This window comes from Bos javanicus, chromosome 26, assembly GCF_032452875.1.
Source record: "Bos javanicus breed banteng chromosome 26, ARS-OSU_banteng_1.0, whole genome shotgun sequence".
Lineage (NCBI taxonomy): Eukaryota > Metazoa > Chordata > Mammalia > Artiodactyla > Bovidae > Bos > Bos javanicus.
This window is the reverse complement of record NC_083893.1, coordinates 51,171,497-51,186,489: the sequence shown is the minus strand read 5'-3', so window position 1 is coordinate 51,186,489 and position 14,993 is coordinate 51,171,497. Positions and strand designations below refer to the sequence as shown.

Below are 14,993 nucleotides of genomic sequence, written 5' to 3'. Positions count from 1 at the left end.
CAAGACCGGAGCCATACCCCCACGGAGGTTCCAGGGGCCTCCATGCAAGCAGAGCCACCGGGTCAGCAGACAGGTGCCCACAGGGTCAGCAGACGGGGGCCCACAGGGTCAGCAGACGGGGCCCACAGGGTCAGCAGATGGGAGCCCACAGGGTCAGCAGACAGGGGCCCACAGGGTCAGCAGACGGGGCCCACAGGGTCAGCAGACGGGGGCCCACAGGGTCAGCAGACGGGGCCCACAGGGTCAGCAGACGGGGGCCCATCGGGCAGGGCAGCCCAGCCCAGAGCCCACAGCTGCTCCTCTGCGGCCCGCCCAGCAGGAAAAGAGGTGTCAGACTAAAAGGCACGCCACCCACACCCACACCCACACCCACACCCACACCATCAGGGCTGGCCACACTCTGTCACTTAAATTACCCCCTGAATAGGTCAGTTTTAACATCTTCAGAACGAGGCGCGGTAAGGCCCTGGCCCACAGCAAGGGAAAACCGGCCTCACAGGCTGACACCCCCTCCCCGATATGCCCACCCCAGGCTTCGCTCCTGGGCGCTGCCCACCTCTGAGGGTTGGCCAGCTGTCCCTGCCGCCTGCGGGCCCTCCTCTGATCCAGCAGACACCGACGTGCTGGGGTGCCAATGCCCACTCGTGGGTCCCAGCACCTCCCCTCACCTCCCCCAGGCAGACGGTCCCAGCTCCAGCTCCTCTTCCTGCCTCACAGAGGAGTCTCCGTGCACCTCGTGTGACCCCTGCAGTGGGCCCCGGCGGGGCAGGTGACCGTGAGACTAGCAGGGGGCCCCAGCTCCAGCCCCTCTGGGGGCAGCATGGAGCTCGCCCAGGACAGCAGGTCTGGGCCCTTCCTGCAGCCCCAGGTCTGGCCAGTGCTGGGCAGGGGCTCCCGTCTGAGGTCCCCCTGCTGCACCAAGCAGCTGCTGGGTGAAGACAGTGTCCACTGGTCCACACACCCTACACCCGTCACACCAGCTCTGGCCCCAGGAGGAGAGCGGGAAAGACAGGTTTCCTTCTGAGCTCTGCTTCCAGCCGCCGCAGCTGACAGAGTGGATCACAGGGGCGGAGGGCCCCTGGGCGGAGGCCTGGCCTCGCCAGGGGAGCCACGGCCGTGCGGTGTCAGGTGCTGGCCCCTGGGAGGAGGGCGGGGGGGCCCAGCCCTGTCCCCCCCACCTCCTCCTCCTCGTCTCGTGTGAGAAGGCAGGCAGTGGGGACCGAGTCAGCCTCCCATTTAAGACTCGGCTACCCTGCAGAAACACTTGTGCCCAGGGAGGGGGCGGTGTGGGCTCCCGGGCACCTTCCCTTGGCCACTCTCCCCATGCAGAGAGGACCGGGGTCCCTGAGCTCCCCAAAAGGCCCAGCTCCTGCTCCTGTGATGCGGGGACCCTGAGGAGGCACCTGTTTCTGCCTTGGGCATCACCTGCCATTTCTGACTGGAGGGGTCTCTTTACTGCGAAGGGGCTCTCTGCCGCCAGGCTCACCCTTCCGCCTCCTCAGAGCTCTGTCCTGGTAGGGATGCACCCGGATGGTGGTGGGGAACCGGACCGCCCTGGGGTTGCGGGGGAACATCTGCGGACCGGGCACCCAGAGCTGGGTCCAGCTGAGAGCAGGCCCGGCCTGTGGGAGCCCTGGCCGCCCCCACGCAACCTGACCTGACCTCACAGCCCCCCTGAACCCCCCTGAGCACCCAGGACCAGGCAGGGAGCCTCGCTGGCCGGGTCCCCGCCCCAGAGATCTTCAGTCCCCCCGACAGGTGAGCGGGGCCCTGGCAGGGCTGGAGCGAGCCCGGCTCCACCCCGGGGCCCTGCCATCTCGGAGCAGTCTCGGCATGGCCGCACACAGCAGCACACACCTGTGCCCACATCGACCTGGGCTGCTGGCAGCCCGGCTGTGCCCCGACCGCGCTGGCGTGAAGCGGGGCATGTCTGTGGCTTGGGGACACCCGTGTGTCACAGCCGCGTCTGGGCAGGCAGCGTGGGGCAGAGGACGTCTGTCTGTGTCCTTGTCTGCCTGGAGGCGTGGGGTCCGCGTGAACAGTGCTCTGCTGGGGTCTGCGGGCTGGGTGTGCAGGGAGTGGGCGCCTGCGAGGGAATCTGAGTCTGGGGGCCTGTGGGCTCAGCGACCGTGTCAGGTGTGGGGAGCGCTCGTGTTCACGGTGAACCCCGTGCAGGAGAGCGACTGCACAGTGTCTGTGCGGCGTGCTGTGCGCCTCTGTGACATGTCGTGTGTGTGACGTGCTGTGTCTGTGTGATCTGCTGTGTGTCTGTGTGATGTGTTGTGTGTCTCTGTGATGTGTGTGTGACTTGTTGTGCGTCTCTGTGATGTGTCATGTGTGATGTGTTGTGTGTCTGTGTGACGTGTCGTGTCTGTGTGACGTGTTGTGCGTCTCTGTGATGTGTCCTGTGTGTGACGTGCTGTGTCTGTGTGATCTGCTGTGTGTCTGTGTGACGTGTTGTGCGTCTCTGTGATGTGTCATGTGTGTGACATGCTGTGTCTGTGTGACGTGTCGTGTCTGTGTGACGTGTTGTGCGTCTCTCTGATGTGTCGTGTGTGTGATGTGTTGTGTGTCCATGTGACGTGTCGTGTGTCTGTGTGATGTGTCGTGTGTGTGATGTGTCATGTGTGTGATGTGCTGTGTGTCTGTGTGACGTGTCGTGTCTGTGTGACGTGTTGTGCGTCTCTGTGATGTGTCGTGTGTGTGATGTGCTGTGTCTGTGTGACGTGTCGTGTGTCTGTGTGACGTGTCGGGTGTGTGACGTGTCGGGTATGTGATGTGTCGTGTGTGTGATGTGTCGTGTGTGTGATGTGTTGTGTGTCCGTGTGACGTGTCGTGCGTCTGTGTGACGTGTTGTGCATCTCTGGATGTGTCGTGTGTGTGATGTGCTGTGTGTCTGTGTGACATGTCGTGTGTCTGTGTGATGTGTCGGGTGGCGAGCACCAGGGCTCCCCCTCCCACGCCCCCGGGAAGCAGCCTCTTGCTCCATCTTTCAGAGAAACGGGGGCTGGGTGAAGACAGACTATGTTTCAAGCCCCGCAGCCAGTCAGAGGCCGATCTGAGCAGACGTGGCTGTCAGACCACCGGGGGCCACGGCGGGGAGGGGGACCCGGGGCAGTCTGCCCAGGCCCGGTCACACAGGCCCAGCACCGCCCCCGCGGTCTAGCCAGGCGCCCTCTCTGCCTGCAGTCACTGCCACCCCCGTGGGCCTCAAGGTGCCTCAGGGTCGGTCGTGAGTGCGGGTCCTCAGAGCTTATCCCCATGAGCGGGGGCCATGCCACGACCCTGCAGGGCAGCTGAGTGGCCGGAGGTGAGGGGACGGCAGGTGAATGGAGGAGGGCAAGGTCTGACCCCGAGCCGACAGTCCTGGAGCCACACCCGGGGGCCCGGGGCTCCACTGCCCCTGAAGTCTGTGCAGGATGAAAACTGGGCGCTCCTGCCGCCTGGAGCACCCAGATACGGGGCAGAGATGAGAGGCTGGGGCTTCTGTTCCCCAGACACGCTCTCCACAGGTGACCAGCCTGCAACCAACAGGGTGTGAGTCCAGCGCCAAGCTTGGGCCCGCTTGGGTCCACGTTCTGAGGCTCTTTCAGTGGACACAAAGCTAAACCCAGCCACATCGCCAATGAGCTGGGTGGTCTATATGGGTTTTGGAGGCCTGGAAGCTCACAGGGACATCCAGAGGGCCCAGGACAGAGGAACAGGCTAACATGGGGTGGGGGGTTTGGGGTAGGGCAGCAGGAGAAAAGAGACCCTGCTGCCCAGTGAGGTGGGGTCGGGGCTAACTCCGGCCTGAGGATCCAGCCCCTCCAAGCCTGTGAGAACGATTTCCTGTAACAGGGAGGAAGCCACCGCCAGCCCTGGCAGCCCCTTGACTGTCCCCCTGGGGTGGAGGGGCGGAGACCCACACAGAATGGTCCCGTCCCAGAGCACACCGGCAGGGCCAGGCTCAGACAGAAGTGAAGTCAGGCGGCTGAGGGCTGGACCCTGAAGGCCACGGAGGGAACTCAGGCCGGGGTCACAGCTCACGCGTCCAGAGCTACGGGGGGACCCAGGGTGGGGGGATTGGTCCCTGGGTGCTGCTAACCCTCGGGGCCTGCTTCTCCTCGGGCACATGTGCCCCGCTCCTGAGGCCTGCCAAGCATTGCGCTTACACCGTGGGTGAGCTTGGTGGGGCTGTGACCGCAGACACAGGGTGCCCTCACGCGGGGAGACAGAGAGCCTGGCTCCAGGCCTGGCCCCTCCCAACTGCCCCACTCACTTGCCCACTGTCCCTGACCGCAGGCCCTGGACCGTGGCCCCCCACCCATCTCCCCAAAACCGGCCGCAGGTCCCCAGGTCGGCCTCTGAGGTGTCCTGTAGGCAACCCACTCCTCCTCCCCACAATAACCGTGTCTGTCTGCCTGCGGCCAGGCAGGCTGGCAGCCCCAGAGCAGACATCTGCCCAGTGCCCACCAAGTGCCTGGCAGGAAACTCACGCTGCCGTGGACCAGGCGTGGCCAGCAGCGGGGATGTGGACAGTCAGGACCCCTCCTCACGGGAAGCTGGGCACCACACAGGAGGCGCCATGCCTAATCTGCCACCTCTGCCTCAGGCAGGGCCATGCAGGCCCCGTCTGCGGGGGCCAACCGCTCGGAGGTGACCGAGTTCATCCTGGTGGGCTTCCCGGGCTCGCTGGGGCTCCACGCGTGCCTGCTGGCGCTGTTCCTGCTGGCCTACCTGCTGACCGTCACCGAGAACCTGCTCATCATCGCCGTGGTCCGCGCCAGCCCCGCGCTGCACAAGCCCATGTACGTCTTCCTCAGCAACCTGTCCTTCCTGGAAGTGTGGTACATCTCCGTCACGGTGCCCAAGATGCTGGTCAGCCTGGTGGTCCCCGGGTCCCGCCGCATCTCCTTTGCGGGCTGCATGGCTCAGCTGTACTTCTTCCTGGCGCTGGCCTGCACCGAGTGCGCCCTCCTGGGCGTCATGGCCTACGACCGTTACGTGGCCATCTGCAGCCCCCTGCGCTACCCGGCCATCATGAGTCCCGACCTGTGCAGCCTCCTGGCCGCAGGCTCCTGGCTCTCGGGCTTCACCATCTCTGTGGGGAAGGTCTTCTTCATCGCGCGGCTGGGCTACTGCGGCCCCAACGTCATGAACCACTTCTGCGACGTGTCACCCCTGCTGAACCTGGCGTGCTCCGACGTGGCCCTGGCCGAGCTGATGGACTTCCTCCTGGCGCTGCTCATCCTGCTCGGGCCCCTGCTGCTCACCGTCTCCTCCTACACGGCCATCATCGGCGCCGTGCTGCGTGTCCCCTCCGCCGCCGGCCGGCACAAGGCCTTCTCCACCTGCGCCGCGCACCTGGCCGTCGTGGTCATCTTCTACTCCGCCTCCCTCTTCACCTACGCCCGGCCTCGTGCCATCTACTCCTCTGACCCCCACAAGGTGGTGTCCGTGGTCTACACGGTGCTCACGCCCCTGCTCAACCCCATCATCTACTGTTTGCGGAACCGGGAGGTCAAGGAGGCCCTGCACAAGGTGGTGCAGCGGGCAGCCCAGGCCCGGGGCGCCACCTCCTAGGGCACGCTCCCCACACGCCCCGGGACCCCCTCAGACACACAGGCCCGCCTGCTGCGCCGGGAGGCAGTGCTGGGCGGCCCACGGCTCTGAGAGGGAGGCGCTCTGCAGCATCTACAGGGAGAGATGAGGGGAACAGCGCGCCAGCACTGTGGGGGGGGGCCACGTCCATGCTTTGCCCCTTCAGCCAGCACCGTGGGTAGAGCCCACCAAGGGGCCTCGGCCTGGGAGAGCTGGCGCTGACCACCCCATCGCTGCGCCAGGTCCAGGCTCCGAAAGTCTGGCCGCTCAGCTATCGGGGCAGCCACTGTGATGGAACAGATGTCCCCTGAGAGGTGCCAACGTCAGAAATTATGGGTACGGCCCTCTTTCAAAATGGGCGTACTTTCAAATCAAATGCCTGTGAAGCGATCACTTAAAAGGCAGAGTGAAAACGCTGGGCCACTGATCTGTCGTCTCACTAATAAAGCGAGCATCGCACGCCGGCCTGTTGCCGGGCGCTACGAGGTGCTGCTGAGGCGGGGGTCAGGGAGTCACGCCTGGCTGACACGGTGGAGCAGCAGGTACGGTCGGTCAGGGCCACACAGCAGGGCCCCCAAGGTGCCAGGGCCCCAGGCCCCACCCTGAGCCAGCCAGCGGGGCGTGGAGGCTCCGGGGGAGGAGGCAGGGTCAGGCCCTGCAGGACGGAGGCGGAGGCGGGAGGCGGGGCCGGGGGAGGGCAGGCCCCAGGCCAGGCTGAGCTCACATCTGGAAACGCCCCCAGGAAGTGCACGGCCTGGATCTGGGGTCCAGACGGAAGGGGCAGAATAAAGCCTCAGTGTCACCAGGATACAGCGGGAGCCGAACTCAGGACCGTGCCCAAGGGCAGGATGCAGACCCGGGAGGGGAGAGGCCAGACACCACCCTCACCCTCGGAGAAAGCCTGAAGGATGCAGGCGGCTACCTGGACGAGAGGACCAGGCGAGACAGGCGTTTCCACTGGATTTATCGCAGCGGGTCGGACGCCAGCTGGGGACAGCAGGGTCTGGGGCTCGGGGAAGGGGCACAGAGGGACGGCAGACCCACTCAGCACAGGAGGAGCGTGGGGACAGGCGGGCGGCCAAGGCTGGGAAGGAGGGCGCCTCCCAGTCAGCGGCCTCAGCCCTCAGCCGGCCCTTTTTTTTTTGAAATTTATTTATTTATTTTAGTTGGAGGCTAATCACTTTACAACACTGTTGTGGCTCTTGCCATACACTGACATGAATCAGTGGGGGTGCACATGCGTCCCCACCACGAACCCCCCACCTCCCTCCCATCCCATCCCTCAGGGTCGTCCCAGTGCACCGGCCCTGAGCGCCCTGCCTCATGCATCGAACCTGGGCTGGCGATCTGTGTCACACATGGTGATACACGTTTCAATGCTATCTCTCAAATCATCCCACCCCCGCCTTCTCCCACAGAGTCCAAAAGTCTGTTCTTTACATCTGTGTCTCTTTTGCTGTCTCACATATAGGGTCATTACCATCTTTCTAAATTCCATATATATGTGTTAATATACTGTATTGGTGTTTTTCTTTCCGACTTACTTCACTCTGTATAATAGGCTCCAGTTTCATCCACCTCATTAGAACTGATTCAAATGCATCCTTTTTAATAGCTGAGCAATATTCCATTGTGTATATGTAGCACAGCTTTCTTATCCATTCATCTGCCAGTGGACATCCAGGTTGCTTCCATGTCCTGGCTATTATAAACAGTGCTCAGCTGCCTCTTCTTTAGGCCACGACACTGCACAGTTCTGAGCCCCAAGACCCTGGTGGGGCACTCCCTCCCAGACTCTGCAGAGCTGTGGGAGCACCTCCCAGGCCTCCTTGTGTGGGCCCCTCGGCTCCGGGCCACACGCTGGGCCCTGGCCGCTGCGCAGGACCTTTCTCATCCACTCCCAGAGGAGGGTCCTCTAGGTTCAGGCCCACCGCCGCCCTCAATGCCCTCACTCCATGCGGCGTAGCTGCTGGCCCCTCCTCCTCCAGAGACAGAGCCAGCCCCCCACCCCTCGGCCCAGCCCCGGCACCCTCTTCTGCTCCTTCCACATCACCAGCCTGGGGGCTCTGCGACCACCCTCCTGCACCTCCTCCCACGGAGACCCCTGCAGGCCCGTCCCGGCCCCCGCCCCTCCCCACCATCCTCCTCAAAGCCCCATTACCCATCGGACAAAGTCCTAAAGCTGTACCAGGACCCTGAGATCCAGCACTCACCCGCCTCCCAGCCTGGTCCCCTGGGGCACCCCGCCTCTCCCCCAACTTCTTTCTTACAGACCAGCAGGACTTGCACACAGAGGCCCCTCAAACCGCCCCAGCTCACAGGGGTGTCCACACGTGTGGAGGGCAAAGGAAGGCACCCTGAGGGATCCACTGTGGGCGGGGCGGGCGGACCTTGGGCAGCAGGTGGGGGGGGGGGACGAGGCGGGGAACTGGCTGAGCCCGCGCTGCCCCACCCTCCGCCTCGGCTGACGCCGGTTCCTATTTCCTCGGACTCTGGAAACTTGTGTATTCCCAGTGGCTACGCCTTTCTTTCTGCACCATGAAGACGCGGCCGCTGCAGCAAAGGAGGCCTGCGTGCCTGGCTCTCCCACTTGCTTGTCAGAGCAGCGGCCAGAAACCAGGGGGACTGCCCAGTGCACCCCGCTCCACCCATCAGCGGTGGGGAGGCTAGCTGCCTCGGGCCAGCGCTCCGCCACGATGCCCCCAGCTCAGGTCAAGACCACACCCCTCCCCGGCCCAGCTGACCGCGCCCCCTCCCCACCCCACCCTCAGGTCTCCTGTGTCCTTTCTTCCTCCCACGACCCCCAGTGGAGACCAGCCTTCAGGCAAAGTGGACTGGGCACCACGTGCTCTCAGCTTTAATTCCCCCCAGACAATGGTAGAGGGACCCTCTCCACCAAGGGGACAGCAGCAGCATTTCAGAAATGGGACAGAGTGTGCTGGCTAGGAGGAGCAGGGACCAGAGAGAAGCCTCCCTGGGGAAGCAGGGAGCAATGTGTCCACCAGCTCCAGGCTCACATCTTGTTGTTCAGCCGCTCAGTCGTGTCCAACTCTTTGTGGCCCCACGGACTGCAGCACGCCAGGCTTCCCTGTCCTTAACCATCTCCCAGAGCTTGCTCAAACTCATGTCCATTGAGTCAGTGATGCCATCCAGCCATCTCGTCCTCTGTCGTCCCCTTCTTTTCCCGCCTTCAATCTTTCCCAGCATCAGGGTCTTTTCCAATGAGTCGGTTCTTCGCATCAGGTGACCAAAGAATTGGAGGTCAGCTTCAGCATCAGATCTCCCAATGAATAGTCACGACTGACTTCCTTTAGGATGGACTGGTTGGATCTCTTTGCAGGCCAAGGGACTCTCAAGAATCCTCCAACACCGGAGTTCAAAAGCATCAATTTTTCAGAGCTCAGCCTTTTTTATGGTCCAACTCTCACATCCATACATGACTACTGGAAAACACATACTTTGACCAAACAGACCTTTGTCTGCAAAATTATAGACTTTCTCTGCCTTTTAATACACTATCTAGGTTGTCATAGCTTTTGTCCAAGGAGCAAGTGCCTTTTAATTTCATGGCTACAATCGCCATCCAGTGACTTTGGAGCCTAAGAAAATAAAGTCTATCACCGTTTGCATTGTTTTCCCATCTATTTGCCATTAAGTGATGGGACCAGATGCCATGATGTTAGTTTTTGAATGTTGAGCTTTAAGCAAACTTTTTCAGTCTCCTCTTTCACCTTCATCAAGACATTCTTTAGTTCCTCTTTGCTTTCTGCCACAAGGGTGGTGTCATCTGCATATCTGAGGTTATTGATGTTTCTCCCAGCAATATTGATTCCAGCTGTGCTTCATCCAGCCCAGGCATTTCAAATGATATTCTCTGCATATGTTAATAAACAGGGTGATAATATATAGCCTTGACATACTCCTTCCCCAATTTGGAACAAGTCTGTTCTTCCATGTCCTGTTCTGACTGTTGCTTCTTGACCTACATACAGATTTCTCAGCAGGCAGGTAAGGTGGTCTGGTATTCCCATCTCTTTAAGAATTTTCCACAGTTTGTTACGATCCACACAGCTGAAGGCCTTAATGTAGCTCACTAGGGGCTGAAAATGGGGGGTTAGGGAAGGCAGCAAAGCCCAGTGTGACCCTTCAGAGCTCCAGAGACAGAGGCCCAGGGAAGACACATCCGGACATCTGAGGGAAAGAGGCCCCAGCTCTGGCCCTGGTCCCTTCAGACGGGAGCTTGGGCAGAACTTCTCTGAGGAACTATCCTACACATGCCCAGAACCAAGGACACTCATGTGGGGTGTGCCAGCCCAGAGACGCTTCCTGAGCATGGATCGAGGACTCGGCCGGGAGATCTGATGTCTAAACAAGAGGACCAGAGACTCAGAGGTGGACCAATCAGGCTGGACAATCAAGCACTTCAAATCAGTGCTTTCCTGGAGGACAACCAGATACGGGGAGTGAACCACGTTTTAGTCTCAAAAGCACCAAAGAGACAAGGCTCAGTGAGGAACTGTCAGGCTGGGGGTCGCGGACCACTGGTGTCTGGCGGGGGAGCCCTGGACTCAGCCCCCAGGCAACTGAGGCCCCACAGGCCCCACTGACACAGTGACCCTGCAAACCCACGACCTGCCTGGGAAGCGGCAGCACGCAGGGTATGAGAGTGATGCAGACGAGACCCAGCTCCCTGGGGCCCCGGACAATCAGAACACGAAGTGCAGACTCTGACCTTGGCAGGATCGTAGACAACCAGCACCACCACGTGTCTGGAAGAAGTTAAAACCAACAAAAGTCCCTCCTGGAGGAAGATAACGTCAGAGTGAGCACCAAGCATTCCTTCAAATTTTGCTTCAACTGTAATCATCAGCACAAAATCAAAGACGATCAGGCGCACGAAGAGGCGAGAGACCACAGGCAACAGCCAGTGCCAGACCGAGGGGGCCTGAAACCAGCTGGCTTATGAGACCAGGCAGGCGCGGCAGGAGACGGAGCAGCCGTGGGCGTGACCCGACGGACACGAGAGGGTGCTTCACGGACACAGACGGGGGCGTGCTCTTCCAGGGCACGAGGAACGCAGCCCCGCACTCCCCACCGCACTGAGCACGACAGAAGTAAAACGAAACTAACAAAAGAGTGAGACGTCTGGGAAGTCTCCAGCTATTTGGAAACAGCACATTTCTAAATAACCCGTTAGTTACACAAGAAATCAAAAGAGTAATAAGAAAATGTTTTTAAATCAATATAAAAACACAACATATCAAAAATTGTGGGATTCCCCTAAAGCAATACTTAAGAGAGAAATTCATAGCCTCAAACACCTACGTTAGGAAAGAAGGCCGGCCTTAAATCAATGAGATGAGCTTCCATATGAAGAAACCAGAAATATAATAATAAACTAAGCACAAAATAAACAGAATAAAGGAAATGATAAAGATCAGAACAGAAATCAGTGAAATAAAACATGGGAGGGAAGGGAGAGAGAAAGAAAGTCAATGAAACCAAAAGCTGCTTCTTTGAGGGCATCGATAAAACTGATATATCTCTACTCAAGCTGATCAGGAAAAATAAGACACGAATTAAAAATATCAAGATTGAGAGTGGTGACATCACTACATAGTCTTCAAAGTGTAAGAAAACATTATAAACAACTCTGTGCCAATAAATTTAACAGCTTAGATTAAATAAATAGCTTGAAAAACACAAAGTACCAATGCACTAAGAAGAAACAGGGAACCTAAGTAGCCCATTATCAGTTAAATTTGCAAATAAAAACTTCTCCATACCCCCAAAAAACTTCAGGAGAGATGGCTTCACTGGTGAATTCCCCAAAGCATTTAAAGAAAAAAAATGCACAAAATTCTCCAGAAAATTGAAGAGAAGGGAATACTTCCCAGCTCATTCTATAAGGCCAATGTTACCTTGATTCAGAGGCAAAAGAGATATTACCCCAAAAAAACAAAAGCTACGGGACATATTTCTCCTGAATATACACACAGCCTTTCTAAACAAACTTAACCCATAGAATCCAACCATGTACACAAGGCATAATACATCAGGCCCAAGTGTGGTTGGTCTTAACATTTGAAAATCAATTAATGTGACTGATTACAGATCTTAAAATAACAACAGACTTTAAAACATCAACAATATAACGACAGATTTTAAAAGACAAACCATATAATCATCTCAACAGATGCAGAAAGACGTGACAAAATTCATTCCTGAAAACCTTCATCCCTGGAAAAAACTCTCAGCAAACTACTGATGGCTTATGATGAACGTGATCAGTGCTGCCAGATTCGTGGTTCTGAAGGAGAAGATTTAACTCCGGGACCAAAGCCAGTCTCAGTCACTCAGAACTTTGTGTCGACTTTATTTAAAGTGGAAGTGACAGAAAGCGCTTCTGACACAGACCTCAGAAGGGGGCAGGAGAGTACCTGCCTCACTAGTGTAAGCGGGGTTTTGTATACTTCTCAACCAGCCGCTGAGAATAGATAGAAATACCTCAAGGCTGGAGCATTTTGCCCAGACCCCTTCCCATAACATACATCCCGGGATGACATCAGCACAAGAAGGAAGGTTAACCCAGAGCTCAAGGCTGTGGGCGTTTTACCGAGGCCTTCTTCCATAACATTCATCCAAAGTTCAAAAAGAGGCATGTCCTTGAACGAGAGATACTGGTGCCTGCAAGGCCTACATGTCTAAGGCAAAAGAATGAAATAGAAAGAATGTTTAGGGCCTCCTTAAAGGGGCCTTAGGCTTGGACTCCTTATCAACCTGCCTAAGTTAGCTCTCTCACCACCAACACGAGAACCTCTCCAGTCTGACAAGGCACATCTGCAGAGCACCTGCCTCAGCACCAAGAACAAGACGGGGGTCTGCGCTCACTGCCCCAGTCCACACTACTGGAGGGTCTCGCCAACCCAGCACTGTAGGAGAGAAATACAAGGAGTCCAGGCAGAAAAGGAACAAGCTGTTCACAGCTGACACATCCAGCAGAAGGGACAAGGTAATGGAATCCATAAAAAAGTGAGTAATAAGGTTGCAGATACAAGATCAATATTCAAAATCAACTCTATTTCTATATACTAGTAACAAGCAATAGGAAACTGAAATACTTTTCAAATATTTCAAAATAGGTAAGTGTAAATCTTACCAAAGATGAGAGCCATGCACTGAAAACCACAAAATGATATGGAGAAGATTAAAAACCCATAGTGATGGAGATGTAAACCACATTGCCTCTCTGAAAGACTCAATATTGTTAAGACAACAACCCCCTCAAACTCTTCTGTGGATTCAGTGTTATGTCAGCCAAAATGTAAGCAGGCTTCTCTAGACACTACCAAGCTGATTCTAAAATTTAAAGCAAAGGCCCTAGGATAGTCAAAATAACTTTGCAAAAGAGCAACAAAGTTGGAAAAATACAGCCAGATTTCAGATCTTATTATAAGGTCACAGAGAGCAAGACAGTGTGGTGTCAGCATCGAGACAGGATAGCAGGTCGTGGAACCGAGCAGAAAGAGGGTGCGTGTGTGCGACCCCTGGCTGTACCCGCCAGGCTCCTCTGTGCACGGGATTCTCCAGGCAAGAATCCTGGAGCAGGGTGCCATTTCCTACTCCCGAGGATCTTCCTGACCCAGGCAGCAAGCCCACTACATTGGCAGGTGGATTCTTTACCACTGCCCTACCTGGGGAGCCTGTCTGTTACAGGAGAGAGAGGCTAGAAACAGACAAATGATTTTTGGCAAAGATGCAAAGGAGAAAGAAGAGTCTTTACAATAAACATTGCTGGATTCCTCAAAATGGGCTTTAATGACTCACACAATATAAAAATAAACTGAAATAGATCGACTTAAATATAAAACCTGAAACTTCTAGAAAAATAACTTGAAGAAAAATCTTGTTTACTCTGGGTTAAGCAAAAATTTCTTTGCTAAAAAGTAAAACCAAAATCCATTTTTAAAAAAATGTATCATTGGATTTCATCAAAATTAAAATCTGCTGTTCAAGAGGCACAGTTAAAAGCCAGCCTGACAGAGAAAATGGTTTACAACCTCAGACCCTTTACCTCAGCAACTTGTATCTGAAGCCCAAGAATAACACAAAGACCTCAGCCGTTAACGGGCAAACGGTCTGAACAGACTCCTTAGGAAGAGCAGACAGGCAGACCAGAAGGCGCCGGGAAGACGGCGGCCCCCGCTCTTGGCGGAACTCGTCTCTGCTCGACCGTGGGGCTGAGGCCCATCTCCCTCCCGGCTGCTCCAGGAGGCCCCCACACGAGCCCCTCAGACGGCAGCAGGTTGGCCCAGAAAGCGTCCGTCGCTCTGCGTGGCTGAGGCTGGGACAGCCCCCGCCGCTGCTCTCAGGGCCTCCCGTCGTCCTCCCAACATCAGCAAAGATGAGCTGGAGAGGAGCCAGGCGCTGGGCAGCCCGCAGCTCCTCCGCCCAGACGGCGCTGGCCGACGGCGCACCCTACCCCTCCACTCTTACCTTGTAAAATGTGCTTTTAAAAGGATCTTTATTCAAATTACAGAAGAAGGGACTGTAAGGTGAATTCTAACAAAAGTAAACCTTGTTTACTGATAATAATGAAACCAGTGTTATCAGGAAGAAATTCCATGTCAGTGCAAGGTATAATGTTTTGCTTTAAAACATTGTCTTTAAAGAGAGTTTCTTGTAATACTGGCAACTGAGCCCAGGTTTTACTTGTGACCGTGGAGCAACTCCTGAGAAACGCCCGCACTGCGCGCTTCAGGTGGACAGGGGCTGTGTCTCCCACTCCCGTGTCAGCACCTAGCACGGCGTGCCTAGGACAGAGCCAGGTGCACTCGCCCAGGACCTGGCTGGGGACCTGGCCCTGGGTGCGCGGGGCGCGGGGAGGTTCCTGCCCTCCCTCAGGAAGCGCACGGTTTGGGAGCAGGGGCCAGCCCAGGCCACATCACCACCTCGTTCTCCCCTTCTTTTTTTTTTTTTTTGAACAACAACAACATGCCTTTTTATATAAATTTGGATATTAACTTATCTGTATAAGTTCTCCCCTCGTTCTCCCCTTCTTGAAAAGGCAGGTGCAGTGTTGCTGACCATGAGCACGGTGTGTACGCGGGGCTCCAGCATCACTCACTTGCACAACAGAACTTTACAGCCGTTGACACAGACGCCTCTTCGCTCCCCAGCTCCTGGCACCTCCACTCTGCTCTGCTGCTGTGAGTTAGCCTCCTGCTGACGCCTCACGTGAGCGCAACCAGGCACCATCTGTCCTCTGCGTCCAGCTTATTTCACTGAGCACGATGTCCTCCAGGTTCATCCGTGTTGTCACATACAGCAGGATTTAGTTCTTTTTTAAGGATGAATAATAGTCTATTGAATGCACAGCAAAGAAAACCATCAAGTAAATGGAAAGACAA

General features: G+C 56.6%; 2 protein-coding genes across 2 annotated transcripts in view; one reads left to right on the top strand and one right to left on the bottom strand.

Annotated features, from left to right (window-relative positions):
* Nucleotides 1-14,993, bottom strand: part of LOC133239591 (scavenger receptor cysteine-rich domain-containing protein SCART1-like) — a 65,532-nt gene that overhangs the window by 23,209 nt on the left and 27,330 nt on the right. The window contains exon 2 of the mRNA XM_061403926.1: nucleotides 14,711-14,946. The gene's annotated coding sequence lies outside the window, so the exon portion shown is untranslated. The remainder of the gene's footprint in view (nucleotides 1-14,710; nucleotides 14,947-14,993) is intronic.
* On the top strand, nucleotides 4,228-5,687 carry LOC133239602 (olfactory receptor 226-like). Its single transcript, XM_061403961.1, has one exon. It carries the CDS (start codon nucleotides 4,603-4,605, stop codon nucleotides 5,563-5,565), a length of 963 nt encoding a protein of 320 aa, XP_061259945.1. The 5' UTR covers nucleotides 4,228-4,602; the 3' UTR covers nucleotides 5,566-5,687.

Coding starts and splice junctions, on each gene's coding strand:
- LOC133239602 (XM_061403961.1), top strand. CDS start 4,603: ATGCAGGCCCCGTCTGCGGGGGCCAACCGCTCGGAGGTGACCGAGTTC.